The 16,707-nt window shown below is 47.9% G+C and overlaps 1 protein-coding gene across 1 annotated transcript in view; it reads left to right on the plus strand.

Annotated features, from left to right (window-relative positions):
• The window catches only part of PTCHD1 (patched domain containing 1), a 34,227-nt gene continuing 17,520 nt past the window's right edge, over window positions 1-16,707 (plus strand). The window contains exons 1-2 of the mRNA XM_059821273.1: window positions 1-366; window positions 13,504-14,164. Coding sequence (XP_059677256.1) covers window positions 16-366; window positions 13,504-14,164 — 1,012 coding nt within the window. The 5' untranslated portion in view covers window positions 1-15. The remainder of the gene's footprint in view (window positions 367-13,503; window positions 14,165-16,707) is intronic.

Raw genomic sequence — 16,707 nt, forward strand, 5'->3', positions numbered from 1 at the left:
GCCCTCCGCACTAGGATGTTGCGGCAGGTCTTGCACAGGGGGCTGGGGACGTCCTTCTCCCGGCTCGGCCACTTCGTCGCCAGCCACCCGGTGTTCTTCGCCTCGGCGCCCGTGCTCATCTCCATCCTGCTGGGCGCCAGCTTCAGCCGCTACCAGGTGGAGGAGAGCGTGGAGCACCTCCTGGCCCCCACGCACAGCCTGGCCAAGATCGAGAGGAACCTGGTGGACAGCCTCTTCCCGGTGAACCGCTCCAAGCACCGGCTCTACTCCGACCTGCAGACGCCGGGGAGGTACGGCAGGGTGATCATCACCTCCTTCCGCAAGGCCAACATGCTGGACCAGCACCACACCGATCTCATCCTCAAGGTAACCGCGGCGGCTCCCCGGCCCCGGGCACCGCCACCCCGCCTGGCCCGGCGCCCCGCATCCCGCCCCGCTCCCCGCCAGCCCCGAGCCCGGGCCCCGCACCTGCCCGCCCGCACGGACCCACCCCTGCCTGCCGGCCTCTGCCCGCCCGCCGCGGGCGCTGCCACCGCAGCCAGCCGGTCACCTCCCTGCAACAGTTGGGATGCCTGCCCGCCGCGGGGAGCCGGCCCCGCGCTCGCCGCCAGCGCCGCGGTCTTCCCCGGGGTTCTTCATACCTCCTCCTTTTTCCCCTGTTTTGGTTTTACTTTGCTTCGGGTGAGCGAGAAGGGCAGGCTGCTTGCTTAAATAATTTTACCCTGCCTCTGCGCTCGCCTTGCAGTCGTGCTCCCGAGTTAAGGCGGCTCGGGCTTTGATAAACTCAAACTTCAAAAACAGTTAGGCACCAAGCTGCCGAGAATGCTTTTGGGGGCTGCTGCTGTGGCTGGACTGCACTTCTGCCTGGAGAGGGGTAGCACAAAACCTCCTTCTCACTGCTCATGAAGGCAAATGACATAACTCAGCCGATTATTTTTAGCGGGTAGCATTTTTTTTCCCCTCCGCTCCCAACCCACCATCACAGAAAATGCTGGTTGCATAGGTGAAGAAAAATCCAGCTCAGCTGTAGATTGCAGGCGTGGTGCAGCCTGTCTTAGAGCCGGTTCAAGTTAGAGCGGGCAGCATCTTTCCCTGTCACTTGAGCGGCACGGAGCGTGCGAGTCACAGTCTAACAGGACATCTCACCGTAATATATGTCATAACATGTCGGAAATCTGCATGTGTTGAAGCTGGTACTCTAGTTCACACCTCAGTAGTTCTGAACAATCTTGGAAGGAAAACCAGGGAGGACAGATGCAAAAACTGTGTTTTAAGAGGGTCAAGTTCACCCAAGAAAAGGGAAAGGAACATTTACAAATAACCAGAGGTGTGGCTAGCCCGGTCCTGCACGTTTTCTCTGTTGCCGTGTGGAAACCCTGGGGATTCAGCATTGCCTTTTTTTTTTTTTTCCTTCTGAATGTCAAACTGTCAGCCCATACAAAAGCCAGTGTTAATTCTTTTTCATTGCTTCAGGGAGTGTCTATTCTAAAATGAGAAAATAAATGTAGATACCTAGTGTAAGAGACTTTGGGGAGACCTCACTCTTTACTAAACAAGGAAATAGCTGTTAGAGTGGATTTATTTGTATTTTATTTCCACTGTAGGCAGATACAGAACTATAATACAGAGCCACTCAGTACTTCATGTTTTCTTTTTTTTGCTGTTGACATATTACCCAACGGTAATCAGCAAACAGATTTAATGAGCATCGACTTACTAAGTACAGTAACAGGAATGTTACTGGCAAATGAGAAAACTCCAGAGAGATGATTTTCATTCCTTCATTTTCTTGTACCATGAATTGCATTCGCATCCAGTATGTGCACATTTACTCAGTCACAGGCTAGTAATGATAATGGATTTTTTCTCTGTACTGCTTTCTCTAGAGATCTGTAGTTTTATCAATAGCATAGTGACACACAAATAAATGGTACTCAGAATCTTTCCGCAAGCAAACTTCTGCATAAGATTTATCACATCAGTGAAAGAGCTATAACTTAGAAAGTTCTGTCGGTATTTAACACTGCCTCATTTTTAATAGACAGAATTTGCTAACAAAATTATTATTTTTCATTTAGTGAGATAATGAACACCATTGCCATTTGACTGTTTACTCTTACTGTTAATCTGACATTGTCAGGCATATTTGATGCATTATTTCCAACTCTTTACGTATCTAATTAATTCCAGTATGTCTTGTGCAGCATAGATTATGTCCTTTGTCCTAATTATTTTTCTGTTTGTGGGCAGAGCCAGACTCAGGCAGCTGCCTATCCAACCCTGTGGACGGCTCTGTGGGTCAAAGTACAGCAAAATGGGAGGGAGGGCTCCTAGCTCCCAATGTTGTTATATCCGTGGTGATGCAGGGCTACATCATTTTGTGTCAACAGGGCTCACCAAGGGAAGGGGAAAGGGAGAGGTGGCCATCAAGGTTTTACCTATATATATGCAGTTGCATGAAGGGGAGAAGGGAGCAAAGGCAGCCCCAGCCCCAGTCCAGAGCCAACCAACTCAAAATGCTGTGCTTGTAAAGAAGTGTCCTGGGTGAAACCATGGAGTAATCCCACACCTACATTCCTGAAAATGCTGCCGTGTAGGCACAGTCAGGGCAGAGAACCTATATGGCAGCATTTGCTTATCTTTCCTTTTCTGGAGAAGGATGACCTCCCCAAGGGAGAGGCTTTGCTTTAGAAGAGGCGTCAGGTTGGACCCTGGCTCCTCCCGCACGGTTGTTGCTGCATCTCCATCCACTAGCTGGAAGATTGGAGACCCAGGAGGATGGTTGCCCCAGGCAGGCACCGGCTGCTCTTCTCGGTTTCCTTACCTGCCCTATCTCACCCCATTGGGATGAGGGTGAGGGAAGGGGAAGGGAATGAGCCTTGAACAGCTACAGCTACCCTAGTCATGTGGCAAGGGAAGGAGAAGATTTCCTCTAGTTTCAGCAGAGGAAGAAGTCAGCTTCTGTTATTGTCCCCTCAGTAAAGGGATACAAAGTTTTGAGATCTGAGCAGTTGAAATTGAAACGTAGCTGGTACTGTCAAAAGTTAATCACTCTAACATCCTAACCAATTAATTAGTTAATGAAATAACTTCTTTGATGGCATCTCTAAAACACTCTGGTTAACTTAGTGCAATTCCTTGTGGGCACATTATCAGCCCGAGAAACTCGCCGTTACCGCTGCTGCACAGTACCCTGTTGGCTGGCTGGGAAGAGATTTAGGGAAGGGCTCAGCCTCACGACTGTCTTGGGCCCAGATCTCAAGCGGCTCTCCCAGAGCAGGAGCTGCCATAGGACTCCCCGCTGACAGCATGCATCTGCCAGCGCGACGCCAGCTGCTCACGTGACAGTGGCAGGTCTTGCTCAATGTACAAGCTGCTCCACACAAGGTCTCTCCTGCTCATTAGGAGGGAGGTGTGTGACTGCCTTATATAATAGTTTTGACTTGGAGACGATGCCGAGTACCTTTTTTTTAATTTTTGTGTAAATCTCCGTCCATAGTTCTCATAACTCCCCATAAAAGCTTAAACCATTCAAGGCCTGCCATCCCAATGTTGCGTTTCCAGCTAGCAGAGTCATTTGCAAAAGAAAGGGAGAAACCTAAACATATCCTGAATCTCTGGCCTTGAATAGATGATCCAACAAAAAGCCTCGGTAGAGTCTCGGATGTGCAAGAAATGCATCCTGAGACTGAGGTACTGTGGGAGGGCGATAATGAAATTTGACTCGCTGCTGTACCTGCTCTATAGCTGAGCACAGGGCGCTGGCCTCCTGTGCTGTCGGTGTGCAGGACTGTTCTTCCTCAAGATTACACTCTTTCAAGAGAGAGAGAGGTAGGAAGTAAAAACACCTAACTGAAGAAAGTGTGCTTTTAGTCCTGTATTTCCAAGAAGTGCTTGGAGAAACAAAAGTAATTGGGATATTTGGGTGGACCATCGTGCAGAAGTTCAGATGATTATGTAAAGTCTGTAGAAATCGTCTAAGCCTAGAATCCCACCTAAAAATAGTGTTAGAGCAGCCCCTTACAATTTCATGGTGTTATTTCCATTTGCAGCTAGAAACTTGGTAGGTTGAAGGCATACAGACTCACTGGAAGTACAGACCTAGACAGATTTTTCAACCCCAAAAAATACATTCTGATTTACTCAGAATTTGATACACCCATCCTTTTGAGCCTGTTCATTCCTCTATACTTACAGTGAGTTAACTGCGTTATACTACAAAAGACTATTTTTTTTTCTAAATTAAAGGTTTCCTTTTTTTGCAGAAGAATATCCTCTCTTCCACTTGCGTTACTGTGTTTATAGCAACAACACAGTACTAGTATGTTTTTGGCAAAAACTCCATTTAAGATGACAAGACGCAAAGATGAAAAGGGATTTGAATGTAACATGCCTTACTGAAGAGGATTATATTTGCAGTTTACCTCTATGAAAATCTGTAGATAAGGGTTTATTTTTTTTAAAGAAACCTCTCCTAACTACGTATTTTCAGGCAGTGCTTATACATCGCCCCTCTCATATAAACTGTCCATCAATAGATCTAGATAACCGATTAAATATCTATTTGAACATGCAAGCAAATAGTAAAATTAAGTATTTCTGTTTAAGGACACATTTATTTAAGAACTGCATAACTTCTGATTACTGCAGACCAAAACAGTTTAACTTCAAAATTTTGTAGACCTCACACTCGTTGGGGTTTTATTTCCTCTCTCTGCTCCTTAATTATTCTCTCCCTGTTAATGTGTGTGCCTGCACGCTCTGTCTACGGTCTTCCCAGATTTCCTCACTTGTTTTCTACATGTGAGGAAAGCCGTGGAGGAAATAACCATATTTATGTTCCCATGTGTGTGGTATTTCCAATTCCTTTGCTGTACAAACATGGGACACTTAAGCCATTATTTTCAAAGTCGGTGGAAGTGGGTTCTGGTTGTTCAGCAGAGCCGAAAGCTGGGTCTGTCGCAATCGTGCCTAGCGCAAGGTACCCTTTATTTTAAAACTTCGACTACTTCTCTGAATGCCTGGACACAGGCAGTCAGCTGTGGATCTAGCAATGGATATATAGTAGGTCTCCACCTTCTCTGGGTAGCTCCGGTGCTAAAAACACATCTAGAGAAACAGGCAATAGAACAAATAGTGAATTCTGCTAAAAAAAAAAAAAATAAAGGATGAAGTCATGTCTTTAGAGCAAGGCTGTAAGATGAGGGGAAGAGTCCGAATACAAGAAAAACAAGGGTGTGAAAGCAGCACAAGTGCAAGCCTGTTGTCATAGCAGCACAATGCTGCAGGGCTAAAATGTATCTTATGCGAAAACAGATGAGAATTAAGATACGCAGGTAAGATCTGGGCACAGCCAGGGAAGAGGGAAGATAAATAGCATACTGCAAGGACAGCGTGGAAGCGTGTGCAGAAACCCCCCTGAGCTCCCGGTGTCAGCAGCAGCAGCTCCTTGGCGTGGTTCCTGTGGCCGAGGGGGTTTGATCTCTCCCGCAGGCACCGGCCGGTGGCTGGAGCAGAAGTCCTGAAGTTGCCTGTGCCTGGGAGGGGGACCACATCCTGCTGGTCCCCACCGCCCCCCTGCCCTGCTCCAGCAGCGCTGGCCGGGACGGGGCCCCTCCGCTCTCCCTCCTGCCTCACGCCGTGGTGTGATGCTCCCCTACGACCCTGCACCCCGCGCTGCTGCCAGGCGGGCAGCCCCTGCTAGGAACACCCAGCGCCCCGCGTTGCATCGCCTTTCCTGCGTTGGAAGGTCAGACCTTGCTTCCCGTCTAACAGAGCGCATGGGGGACAGATTTTCTCAGTACATGGCTGGACGTGTGTGAGGGGGGACGTCACCCCTCCAGGTGACCCACCGGGAAAACGCAGCAAGTGGGCAGGGCAGGTGTCAGAGGCCGGGGACCTCCGTGCGTCACAGCCACCACGGCCAGGCCACCGGCGCCCCAGGCAGTGCCGCAAGGCTTGAGGAGAGCTTCCAGGGCTTCCCAAAACCTGTGACTGGGCCCTGCCTTGAAGTTGGGCTTTACAGCAGGAGAACCCCCTCTCTCCTGTTGGAAGGGAGAAGGAGGAGCTGAGCTGTTATTTGACGTGATGGGCTGTGAACTTGCAGCTATTGAGGTTTCCATGCAGCAAGGAAGGGACCGTTCATCACACTTCTGCTGGAGGGCCCCTGGCAAGAGCCTGCACCGTGTCTCCAGCGCCCTGAGAAGCAGTGCAAGGATGGAGGAGTGTTTATGGAGAGGTCTGGGAGCACGTGGAGAAGCACGTGGAGTGGTGGAGCTGATGTAAGGTCATCCGCAGGAGCAAAGTTTTAATCTTTTTTGCCCCATCATGAAAAATCAATCTCAGAGCCGCACACCAGGCTGCGCAGAGGGATTTCTGCTGCCCAGGTGTCCCGTCCTCCAGCAGTGGTCGGCCCAAAAAAGTGAGTGGGCTTCTCTCGGTGGGACAAATTCAGGCAGAATTACCAGGGTAATTGTCAGAATTAAGACAATACTGATTAGAAAAGCTTCTCCACTTCAGATTAGAAAAGAAAAATGACATCTAGCAGTTTTCTGTAGCTACCAAGAAGGCAGATGGAAATGTATATGCACGTACATGCGCCACTTCGAGCACTAATAGTTGTCTCTCAGTTGATGACTTGTAGTTGGAACAATTTCTAGATTTTACGTACATGAAAATTGTTTGGAGAAAATATAATTCACCATGTTTTGGACAGCTGAAAAAATTAGTTGCAAAAATACATAATTAGTATCTTAGCATCTCTTCAGGAAACCTGATTGTAGGACTGCTAGAAAAAGAGCCCACCTACCCATAGCGATCCTCGCTGCATGCTCTCCAGCTGCAACTGCTAACATTTATCCTGAGCCGTTAGGATGTGTTGGCTTCCTCCATCGGCTGCGTGCACACTCTCCATCCCTCGGCCAGACTGCTTTGGTCAGGAGGCTGCTGCTCACCAGCCCCCTTTGAACCTCTGCCCTGGACCCACGGTCTCAGACTGACAGCAGGGCACAGCCCTGTTCGGGGGGTCCCTTGCCTTCCTTCTCTGCACCTTCTTCTGATGAAAATACACTCTTAATAGTTTAATTCTGCCCATGTCTGCAGAGCCCACAGTGTTTTCTTTCATGAATTAAGCTGGGAGCTGTGCAAGTCTTTCCCCTCTCATAACCCTTTTACATTTTGACTGAGGCAGTCTCTTGAAGTGAATAAAAAAGCACTCTGCGAAGATATGAAATGCCAGAGATTACTGAGATCATAGAAAAAGTGGAGGAATTTATAGCTATCCATTAAAGGCTTTTTCTCCTCTTCGTTTTTCTTGGCACAAGTTACCTGTAAAAATTACCAAAGAGTAAACCAGCTTCACATGAAAATGAAGCCTATATTTAAAATCATTGTCTTCGTCCTGCTTTCTAGTTTTTCAGTCTTGAACCCAAAACAGGGATGAGATTTTAAGCAGTAATAGATAATAAGTTCATTCTTCGCTTTATTTTTGAGCCTTCTCAGGCTTTCCTCCATAACCATGAGATCAGACATTTCTTTATTTTTTTAATGAAAGCTGAGATTTTTTTAAAAAAATCGTAATACTTCAGGCTCCAGGGCTCAGAGAAAAACCAGACTTGGTGAAAATGACAGTAAAAAAATCGTGAGAGTTGGTAACACTGACTAGAGTGAAGCTCATTTTTATTTTTAACCACCAGATGTAGACTGAAAGACTAAATAGGGTAAAATAATAGCAACAACAACAAAAAAAAGTAATTCAGCATTGCAAATATCTTACTCCTGTGAGTAAAACATGTCTCTCTATGTGACAGATCATTCACAGTACGGGAGGACATCCGTATATCTAGCTAGTTTTGTCGAGTTGGCCGTTCATCGACTGTATGTCAAGTAACAAAGCATAGTCAAGTCCTTATGATGAGTGATGTCCCCCATAAAACACCACATGTCAGCACTCAGCAGCAAAACCAAACACATTTTTGTGGTATATATGATAAGCAGGAGGCAGTTGTACGCATCCTTAATATTAAAAATGGTGGCTGCGACTCGTGATACAGCTCCCACAGGAGTCGGGATGTCTTTCCCTGAGGTGGGAATAGGCACTTGGCAAGACTGAAGTGTCCCATTGCATGTTGCTATTGGTCTCGTGGAGTTTCCCTGGGAGCAAAGCTGTGCCACCAGCGAGGCGAGACCCGTATGGGACACCAGTGGCCATCGCTGGATGCTCGTGCCTCAACCCCTTTGCCCACAGCTTTGATTAGGGTAGCAGATTATGTAACGTGGGCTTAAAGGATTTCTGGGATTGGACCATTTTGCAAACGAATCAGCAGTTTCTAACCCCTCCCTGCTGGGACGAGATCTGTTTGCTTCACAGGGAGGCTGCAGACTTTTTTGTTACCTGTTTAAATTTAAAGAAAGGACTTCTCAACAAAGCAAAGGGGCTAGAGGTTTTCCCCACCCCTTCTTGTAGCTCACAGCATCTTTTGCGTGGACTTAAGAATAAAATCAACCTTTCCTTTCTGTCCTGAATATACGTCTCTAAGTACAACCCCTTTGCCTTTAGGTTCGGCTTTGCTGCCACTGCTGCAAGTTGTGCCAAGCTCTGTATGGGGAAGAGCCATCTCGCAGAGCCCAGTGCGGGGCTTGGCCATCCCAGGACAGCCAAACTGAGCCTACTGGGGGGCTCTGGTTCCTGGCGACTGCCTTCCTGTGCCCAAGGCAGAGGTAGGAGGACCGGCAGCCAAAAACGGCTTGAAGAAATCTTTGCAGCCGTGGCACTCTGAGGCCCTGGAGCAAATGGTTTAGCCCAGGATAAGTGAAGGGATTTTATGTTTTGCCTCCTGGCATCCCCTCCTGGGCCCACGGGCAAAACCAGCTGGCGGGACAGTGCAATTTCACCACCTCTCATCTGTCAGCTGTACCACGGGCTGAAACATGGCTTGGTGTGGCGGCGTGAGACCAGTACAGCCCTCAACTGGAGGTATTTGCAGAAAGGGGTTTGTCTGTCGATTGAAGCCATCTTTCCGCTCTGTCTAAAATAAATGACTGAGTGAGCGTGGGACTTAGCGTAAACGAAGTCCAAGACCAAGGTGTTACCAAATGCAAATGGCTAAAGGCTGAAGGAAAACACTGTTCTAGAAATCTCTGGCATGGTACGGGACATGCATAAACACCATTTTCGGAAGGGAGAGGGGAATGGCAAGTGATGGTCACTGTTTGAACAACAATGAAAGGGGGAGGTGGAAGTTACTATTTCATGCCTGAGCGCTTTCAGGGACAGTATGCCACCGTGGCAAGGGAGCTTAGGCAATGCTGTGCAGCTCTTACGCTGCAGTGCTCTGGCATCTCAGCAGTAAACTGCTTTTTGGTTCCTTGAACTGTTAGCTAGCTGAAAAAGCTGTGAGCGATGAGTAGGCAGTGCATGTCTCCCTTCAAGAAAAAACATTCATTCAACTTCTGTTATTCCTTTAAATCTCCCTTTCTCCTAATAGGTTGGGTAAGGATAAGAAAACAGCTGGATAAATGGGAATCTGGTGGTCAGTCAGTTGTCCCAGTACTAGGTGCCAGTTCAGAATATGGTTACTTGCTATTAGAATCTGCTGCACTGAGGCATGTGATACGCATTATGCATTAGCATATTGCTGATGTTGTCCCCATCACACAACAGCCTTTACCATCTCCTGTTAACAAACTGAAGTTTCCTGGGGGACCTCCTGGTCTATCCTAGGCAAGCCAAATTGCAGACCATGTAATCCCTTAAACTGATAGGACATGCCCTTGTAACCTCTTGGACCCTCTGTTTTCCGTGGAAGCCAGTCACCTGGGGCACGGGTGTGGGCTCTGCGTGCGAGCTGAAAAACCCGCGTGGCCGCAGTTGAGTCCCCGGCGTGGCGGCAGAGCGGAGAGTGCCGTGGGACTGCTGCTCTCAGCCCCGCGGTGCACGGGCTGCCATGGGCAAGGAAAGGGAGAGACAGCCTGCAGCTGTGCTGCAGCACACCCCTGCCCGGCACTGAGGCGACAGAGGTTTGTTTTCGAGGATCTGGTCTGGAAAAGCAAAGTGCAGGTAAAGCGATGTGTTTGTCCCGAGGATGAGAGTCTGAGTCAGGCTTCCTGGAGCTGAATCCTTGGGTGTGCTGGGGCAGTGCTCAGCATACTTCGAAGGGATGGAGCGAATGGCCGGTTTTCCTCCTCTTTGGCTCTTTGCCTCCACTCTGAGACCAAATGGGGTGGCCACTGGCAAAGCTCAGAGTACATCTCAGAGCTGCTCGATGCTGCACGAGCTTGCAGCAGGCTCTGGGGGCTGCTCGGCTGCCGGGATGTGCCAGGACGCAGAGCTGGCTGCCTGCTCCCCTCTCCTCCCCAAAGCCCCATCGCCAGGAGGTGTGATGGGCAGGTCCCCCCCACGCAGCGCCTGGTCCAGCCCAGCACGGCCTCGGAGGAAGCACCAGGCCACCGCCACAGAATGGGCTCCTGAGTCCGAAATGATCGTTTCCAAGAAGAAATGAGTATTTTAGGTGTGACATTTAGCTTCTAGCCTTTTGCTAAAGATGAAGTAACAGCTGTGACAGATGAGGTTATTTTATAACCTAAATATTAAAAGAAAGTGCTTCAGATGTAGAAGGAAGCAAATGCAGCAGTGAGGCAGGGTAGGTAAATAGCAATACACATGGTTTGATGAAAGTTGCATGACAATTTAGTTTCTTCTGCATTGCGTCACTCGATGGATCCTCTCTGAAGGAGTTGTATTGTGAATCTAATACCGGTAGGAAATTCCTTCTATTCCTCCTAGTTGTCCTCAGCTGCGCTTCTTTATATGACATCTGATTTTATAACGGTTGCCAGTGAAAACCATACAGTAGCTGCCATTGTAAAAAATTTTAAATCTGATACCTGTCTTTGATTCGGTAAATCAGGGCATTTTCCTCAAACTGTAATGACATACATTTGAATTCGTACCCCAAAACAGCTCTTGCAAAGCTGAGCTTTGCAGAAACAAATTGGAAAGATGGGAAGAATTCCCCATACAGACTCATTTCTTTGGCATGTTTTTGCAAATCTTTTAATTTGTTTTGTTTTAGAAGAAAGTTGCGCAAAAGCCCCTAATCTTTTGCACAGACAGTTGTTCTCCCACCATGATGGAGAATTTTGCTTCTCAGGCATTGTGTTCTCACAGTACTGTGAAAAGATTTGTTAGTTCAGTTCATTTCTCAGACCTGTGTTTCTAATGTCAATATTGAAATGAGGTTCTGTCAAAAATAAAATCTACTCAAATGTGGAAAAATACACCCCCAAGCTGCTACAGAAACAAGTTGAGAACATGGGAATTTCATAATCTTTCCCTATATGATGTCATATCATCCTGAGGAACAGAGGCAGCGTAACTAAATTTATACCCATCACAGAATCTGCGAATAGGTCTGAAATATCACACAAAAGTGACTATGACTATTTAACTTCAACAGACGCAGGATTTTAGCCATGGTTATTAGACATCTTGTCCATTGCTACCAGATGAGTATATAAGCTGTAGTGCTCTTGTGTACCATATCTTCTATTTTTTTAATCAGTGTTTGTCTTCAGAAGGAACTAGTTCCATTAAATATCACCTAATCCCAGCCTCTTTACTGGGCATAAGAGCCTCCTGCCCTCTTTGGATTGCAGTGGAAAACAGCATATTCAAGTAGGAAAAAAAGGAATCATCTCCCTGTAGTCAGTTTGCATTGTCTTGCTCAAAATCTGAAGGGAGAAAATAACTATTCCCCCTTTAAGGAAAAGAAATTGTAGACATTCTTAATTTGGCTCTTCAGCTCCTTCGAAGAGCGGTGGTCTCCCCGCTTTGCAGCTGAGGGAGGACTTCTTTTTTATCCGCCCTGGTTGTGTCGCCACACCTTTGCAATGCTCATACGACCACTTCCCTTGCTGTAAATGGATCGAAGGATAAATCCGTGCAGTTCCTCAGAGTGGATCCAGTGATTTGCTCCCCCCACGGCAGCAGACGTGGCCACCTGAGCGACCGGGCCGTGCGGACTGCCACGTCCACGGCGTCGCTGGGACCAGGCAGCACGAGGGGCACACGCCCCTCTGCGTCGTCCGGGCTGACACCTCGAGAGAATCACGTATCTCACCGAGCCATGCACAAAGCACATACGCAGTGGCGTGCAGGGCCCCACGGCATTTGGGATGTGGGGTACCCCCCATGCCAGCTGGCAAAGAGCAGAGGGAGCCCCTTCCTGACCTTTGTGGTTACCCACGACGAAGGACATCACAGCCGCAGGGAAAGTCTGCTCAGACTTCTGGCGGTGGGTAACATCGCCTTGGCCTCAGCAGCATCCTTATGGAAGGTCTGGGTACTCTCTGCACAACTACAGTGGCACAGAAGGAGTTTAGTGGTGATGGCGGTGGGTGAGGCCCACACGTTTTGCAAGGGAAGTGTACAAAAAACCAGCCTGCGCTTTGCTAAGGCTCCCAACACTGGCAAACTAAATATTCCACTTTTGACAAATATTGTAACCTCAGCCGGTTGGGACTATTCCCTTACCGTCTTTTAGCTTTCTTGCTGCTTCTGTGTCGACTAAGACAGATTCAGAAAAGGTTGCAAGAGTTTTCTGTATTTTTTCAAGAAGAGAGGGTAATTTTTCTGCCCTTCTGATGCTCAAAAGCAACTGAATGCACTTTGGTTCAGAGTTCAGGCACGGCAAATTCCAGAAGGATGCAAAACAGCTTACAAAGGAGGCTGCACTAAGAGCTGCTAGACCAAACAATAAGCGGTAGTAACCTGCAGGCCCTAAAATTAGGGCCTTCCCTGATTAAGACAGCCTCCTGGAGAGAGAAGGAGAAAACCAGTGTCATTCTGTGCCATTACTTCCCGCTCTCAGACTTGCTGAGGATTTGATGGGGGAAAGAGGGAGGGGAAAAGAGGGCAAATTAATTAATGCCAGCTGTATTTTTCCTGCTATGCTGACAATCTCTACGATGGGACGTGGAGCTGTGGCCTGTCCCTTGCTCGGAGCGAGCGCTAGTCCTCTGCCGCTGCCAGGCTGCCGACGCATCCCGCGCGGGTGGCACCCCGGCCACGTGGCTCTTCTGCCCTCTGTACCTGAAGTTTATCTGTGGAGAGGGGAATTTGGCAATCCCGAGCACGACAGTGTCCCCGGGCATGGTCGGGCTGTGGCTGCCCCTTTTACATTCGCCCAGATCACTTGAAAGTGGAGGTCCGGGGCTTCTGAGTTTGCTTATTCAGAGAGGCCAAACGGCGGATGCGCGTGGCACAGATGCAAGTCACAGCACACCCGAGTTACCGGCAAAGGACGTAGGGGAATAATACTGCTATTTTAATGCATGTTTCCTTTTTTTACAATGAGTGTGCTATTAATACTGCAGTCACCAGAACTTTTGTTGTTGCTTAGATCAAATCGGAAAGGGACAGAGGTGAGGAGCCGCTGCTGTTCTGGCTGCTGCTGTGCAAGATGAACTGATGAATAACGTGTGTGATTTCTCTTTCCCTTGTAGTTGCACTCTGCTGTGACCAGGATCCAAGTTCAAAGACCTGGTTTCAATTACACGTTTGCCCATATATGTATCCTGAACAATGACAAGACATGCATAGTGGACGACATAGTGCATGTACTGGAGGAATTAAAGGCTGCTCGTTCTTCTAATCGAACTAATTTTGCAATCACTTATCCGATTACTCACTTAAAGGATGGCAGGGAAGTGTATAACGGGCATCAGCTTGGTGGGGTTACTGTGCACAGCAAAGACCGGGTGAAGTCTGCAGAAGCCATTCAGCTCACCTACTACTTGCAGGCAATCAACTCTTTGAATGACATGGTGGCAGAGAAGTGGGAATCCATTTTTTGTGACACTGTTGAACTTTTCCAGAAATCCAACAGGAAAGTGAAAATGTATCCTTTCACTTCTTCTTCGCTGAAGGAGGATTTCCAGAAGACGAGCAGGGTGTCAGAACGCTACCTGATCACAAGCTTGGTCCTTGTGGTCACTTTGGCCATTCTCTGCTGCTCCATGCAGGATTGTGTCCGCAGCAAACCCTGGCTTGGCCTGCTGGGATTGCTGACCGTGACCCTTGCCACCTTGACTGCAGCTGGGATCATCAATCTCACTGGTGGGAAATACAATTCCACCTTCCTGGGAATCCCCTTCGTCATGTTAGGTAACTATCTCCTATCTCCTCTCTCTTTTGTGTGTTTGTGCCTCCCTGACGCATTTACCAGCAAGCAGAGAAGCATCACTGCATGGCTCCCGGTGCCTCCTCCCTGCAACACTGCTCCGTGCCAAATCCCCATGGCCTCTTTGCCTAAACTGTTTGTGCTGTGCCGGGACGTTAAAATCATGTCTGGGGCTCTGGTGTGGCATAGCGCCCTACCGTAGGACGCGTGCCCGCGTGGTAGCAAGGAACAAGGATGTGCAATATGCCATGCCTTGTGCAGAGGGGGAGCTCGGCTGCTGCTTTTTTGTGGATGTTTGGTTCTGGTTTTGGTGGCCAGTGTTGGAGGGAAACCTTTGCAGAGGTCCCCGTGCCGCAATGACAGCATCAGCTGTGCCGGCACATCAAAGGGGCTGCGCGCGCGCGCTGGGCATTTAGAGAGCGCTGGCTCCTTTGGAGAGCAGAGCAGTGCTGCCCTGGCTTGGCAGGTGCCTGTCCGTGGGATAAGGGTGGTGGTCGGTTCTGGGTTGCATTTCTCCTGAAGCCCCTGTGTTAGCTGAGCAAGTGTAGGCACAATTTCACAGCCCCGGGGTGGAGAGCTTTGCCTCCCCCAGTCAGAGACGGACCCGTCCGGTTAGCACCAGCGCATCCCGCAGCAGAGGGCTACGGAGAAAGCGGCATCAGCCGCTCCCCAGCTCTGGGCCAGCAAGGCATCTTCATCCCCCTGGTTTTCGTACCACCTTCAGTCCCTGTGGGGTATGGGGTGGTTTTGGTTTGTTTCATTTTGTTTTTTTTTCCTCGAGGGTAGGAAGGAGGAGGAGAGAAGGGCAGTCAGGGCAGTCAGCCTGCTCCTGACCCGAAATCAGTGCCCTCTCCTGTTAGCACCAGGGCGTTTGTGGGGATGCCGTGTGTTGTATCCAAACAGGCAGGAGGACTTCACGGGAGACAAAACGAGAGCTCTGGAGAGCTCACAGCCTCTTTGTTTGTGTTTGGTTCATAACGAGTGTGAAAAGCTTTGTGCGCTGTAGGTGTTTAATATGTCCTCGTTCACACCATTATTCATTTGTGGAGAATAATACATGCATTGATTTGATCACAGCTTCCCCAGCTGAAAATCAGTGCTCAGTAATACTTCAGGTTTCAAGTGTAAGAGTGTCTCTACTGACTTAGTCACATCGTGTAGTGATATGACACGTTTCAGCACAGCTATTTTTATATCCAGCACCAGGTTCCTATGCCATGCCCGTACTGTAGCTATGGTATTGTTGCACTTTAATTAAAGACTATGCTTCAGTGCATCACACTACCAGTTAACGTACAGAATATATTCAGTGACAATTTGGCTATGTTACATCATCTGTCATTTTCAGATGACATCCATGAAAATTAGACTCTATCATAATCTAGAGGAAATGCAGCACGAGAAGGTCAGAGTCAAAAGAAGGCTAGCTTTCTGACCTGAGTCTTTGGTTTCCTTTGTGGGTTTTTACGCCTGTGCACGTATTACAAAATTCAATTCTTCAAACTAAGCAGTGTATATTACGTACTGTATTACATAGGAGGGGATTTCCAGATGTGTTGCAAGAGCAGTAGAAAAGCAGTCTGAAGTCCAGCCATATTAAATGAAAGTACCCGGGGAAAGTGACTCAAAAATACTCTCTTTAGGGATCAAAGCATCTGCTCGCTGGGACAACCTTTCAGGTCTTTAATTCACTAATGTGACTATGCTGAGACTTGAAATCCTTGAAGACTTACAGATAACTGTGAAAAGTTTCACACTTCTATTTTAGTGCTCCTTTAACTGCCGAGTTGTATAGCCAACTCTGCTTTTCTTTTCCTTTTTTTTTTTTCAGGGGTTTTTTTTGGTCTTGCTTGGTTGAAGTATTCCACTCTTAAAAGGAGCAAGTTTCAAATATGCAGCTCAGCTCTCACTGCGAACCAGTCAAGACAGAGCAGCCAAGTTCGCGTGAATCTTGCCTGCTTCCCCAGCTGCATAAAATCTCCCGAGGGACAGGAATATCAACAGGTGAACAGAAGGCACTAAAGGCATTCTGGAGTTTTTAGTGAGAACTGTTTTAAACCAGCAGATAGCTAGAAAGGCAGGGTTTCCTTTTTTTTTCCTGCGGTACAACAGAAAGAAGCAGCATGCGTTTCAAAATTTATTTCATGCCTGTATGTTGTTTTGCTTATAAAGGATGGTTTAACTCAAGGTAACTGAAGGCTAGAGATACAAACCACCCTCCATTATAGCCTGCTGAACTACTTCCACTTAATTGTGGTGACCATCAGATTAGATCATAGATTAACTGACCTTTAGAAAGCTAAAGGATTTCTGGCTAACAGTGTAGCCCCGTAGCTATTACTCATAATCTCATGGCTAAAAGCAAAAATTAGATAGAAAAAATGATTACACTGGACACATTTCAGGCAAGGCCCCTTTACTAATATAAATCATTAATGAAGTTTCCCTGGTTTACAGCAGCTGAGGATTTTTAACTTTTCATCAGCATCACAGAGCCGAGGGGGGGACATTCTCCAGACATCATCTG

The sequence above is a fragment of the Gavia stellata genome, chromosome 1 (assembly GCF_030936135.1).
Source record: "Gavia stellata isolate bGavSte3 chromosome 1, bGavSte3.hap2, whole genome shotgun sequence".
NCBI classification, from domain to species: Eukaryota; Metazoa; Chordata; class Aves; order Gaviiformes; family Gaviidae; genus Gavia; species Gavia stellata.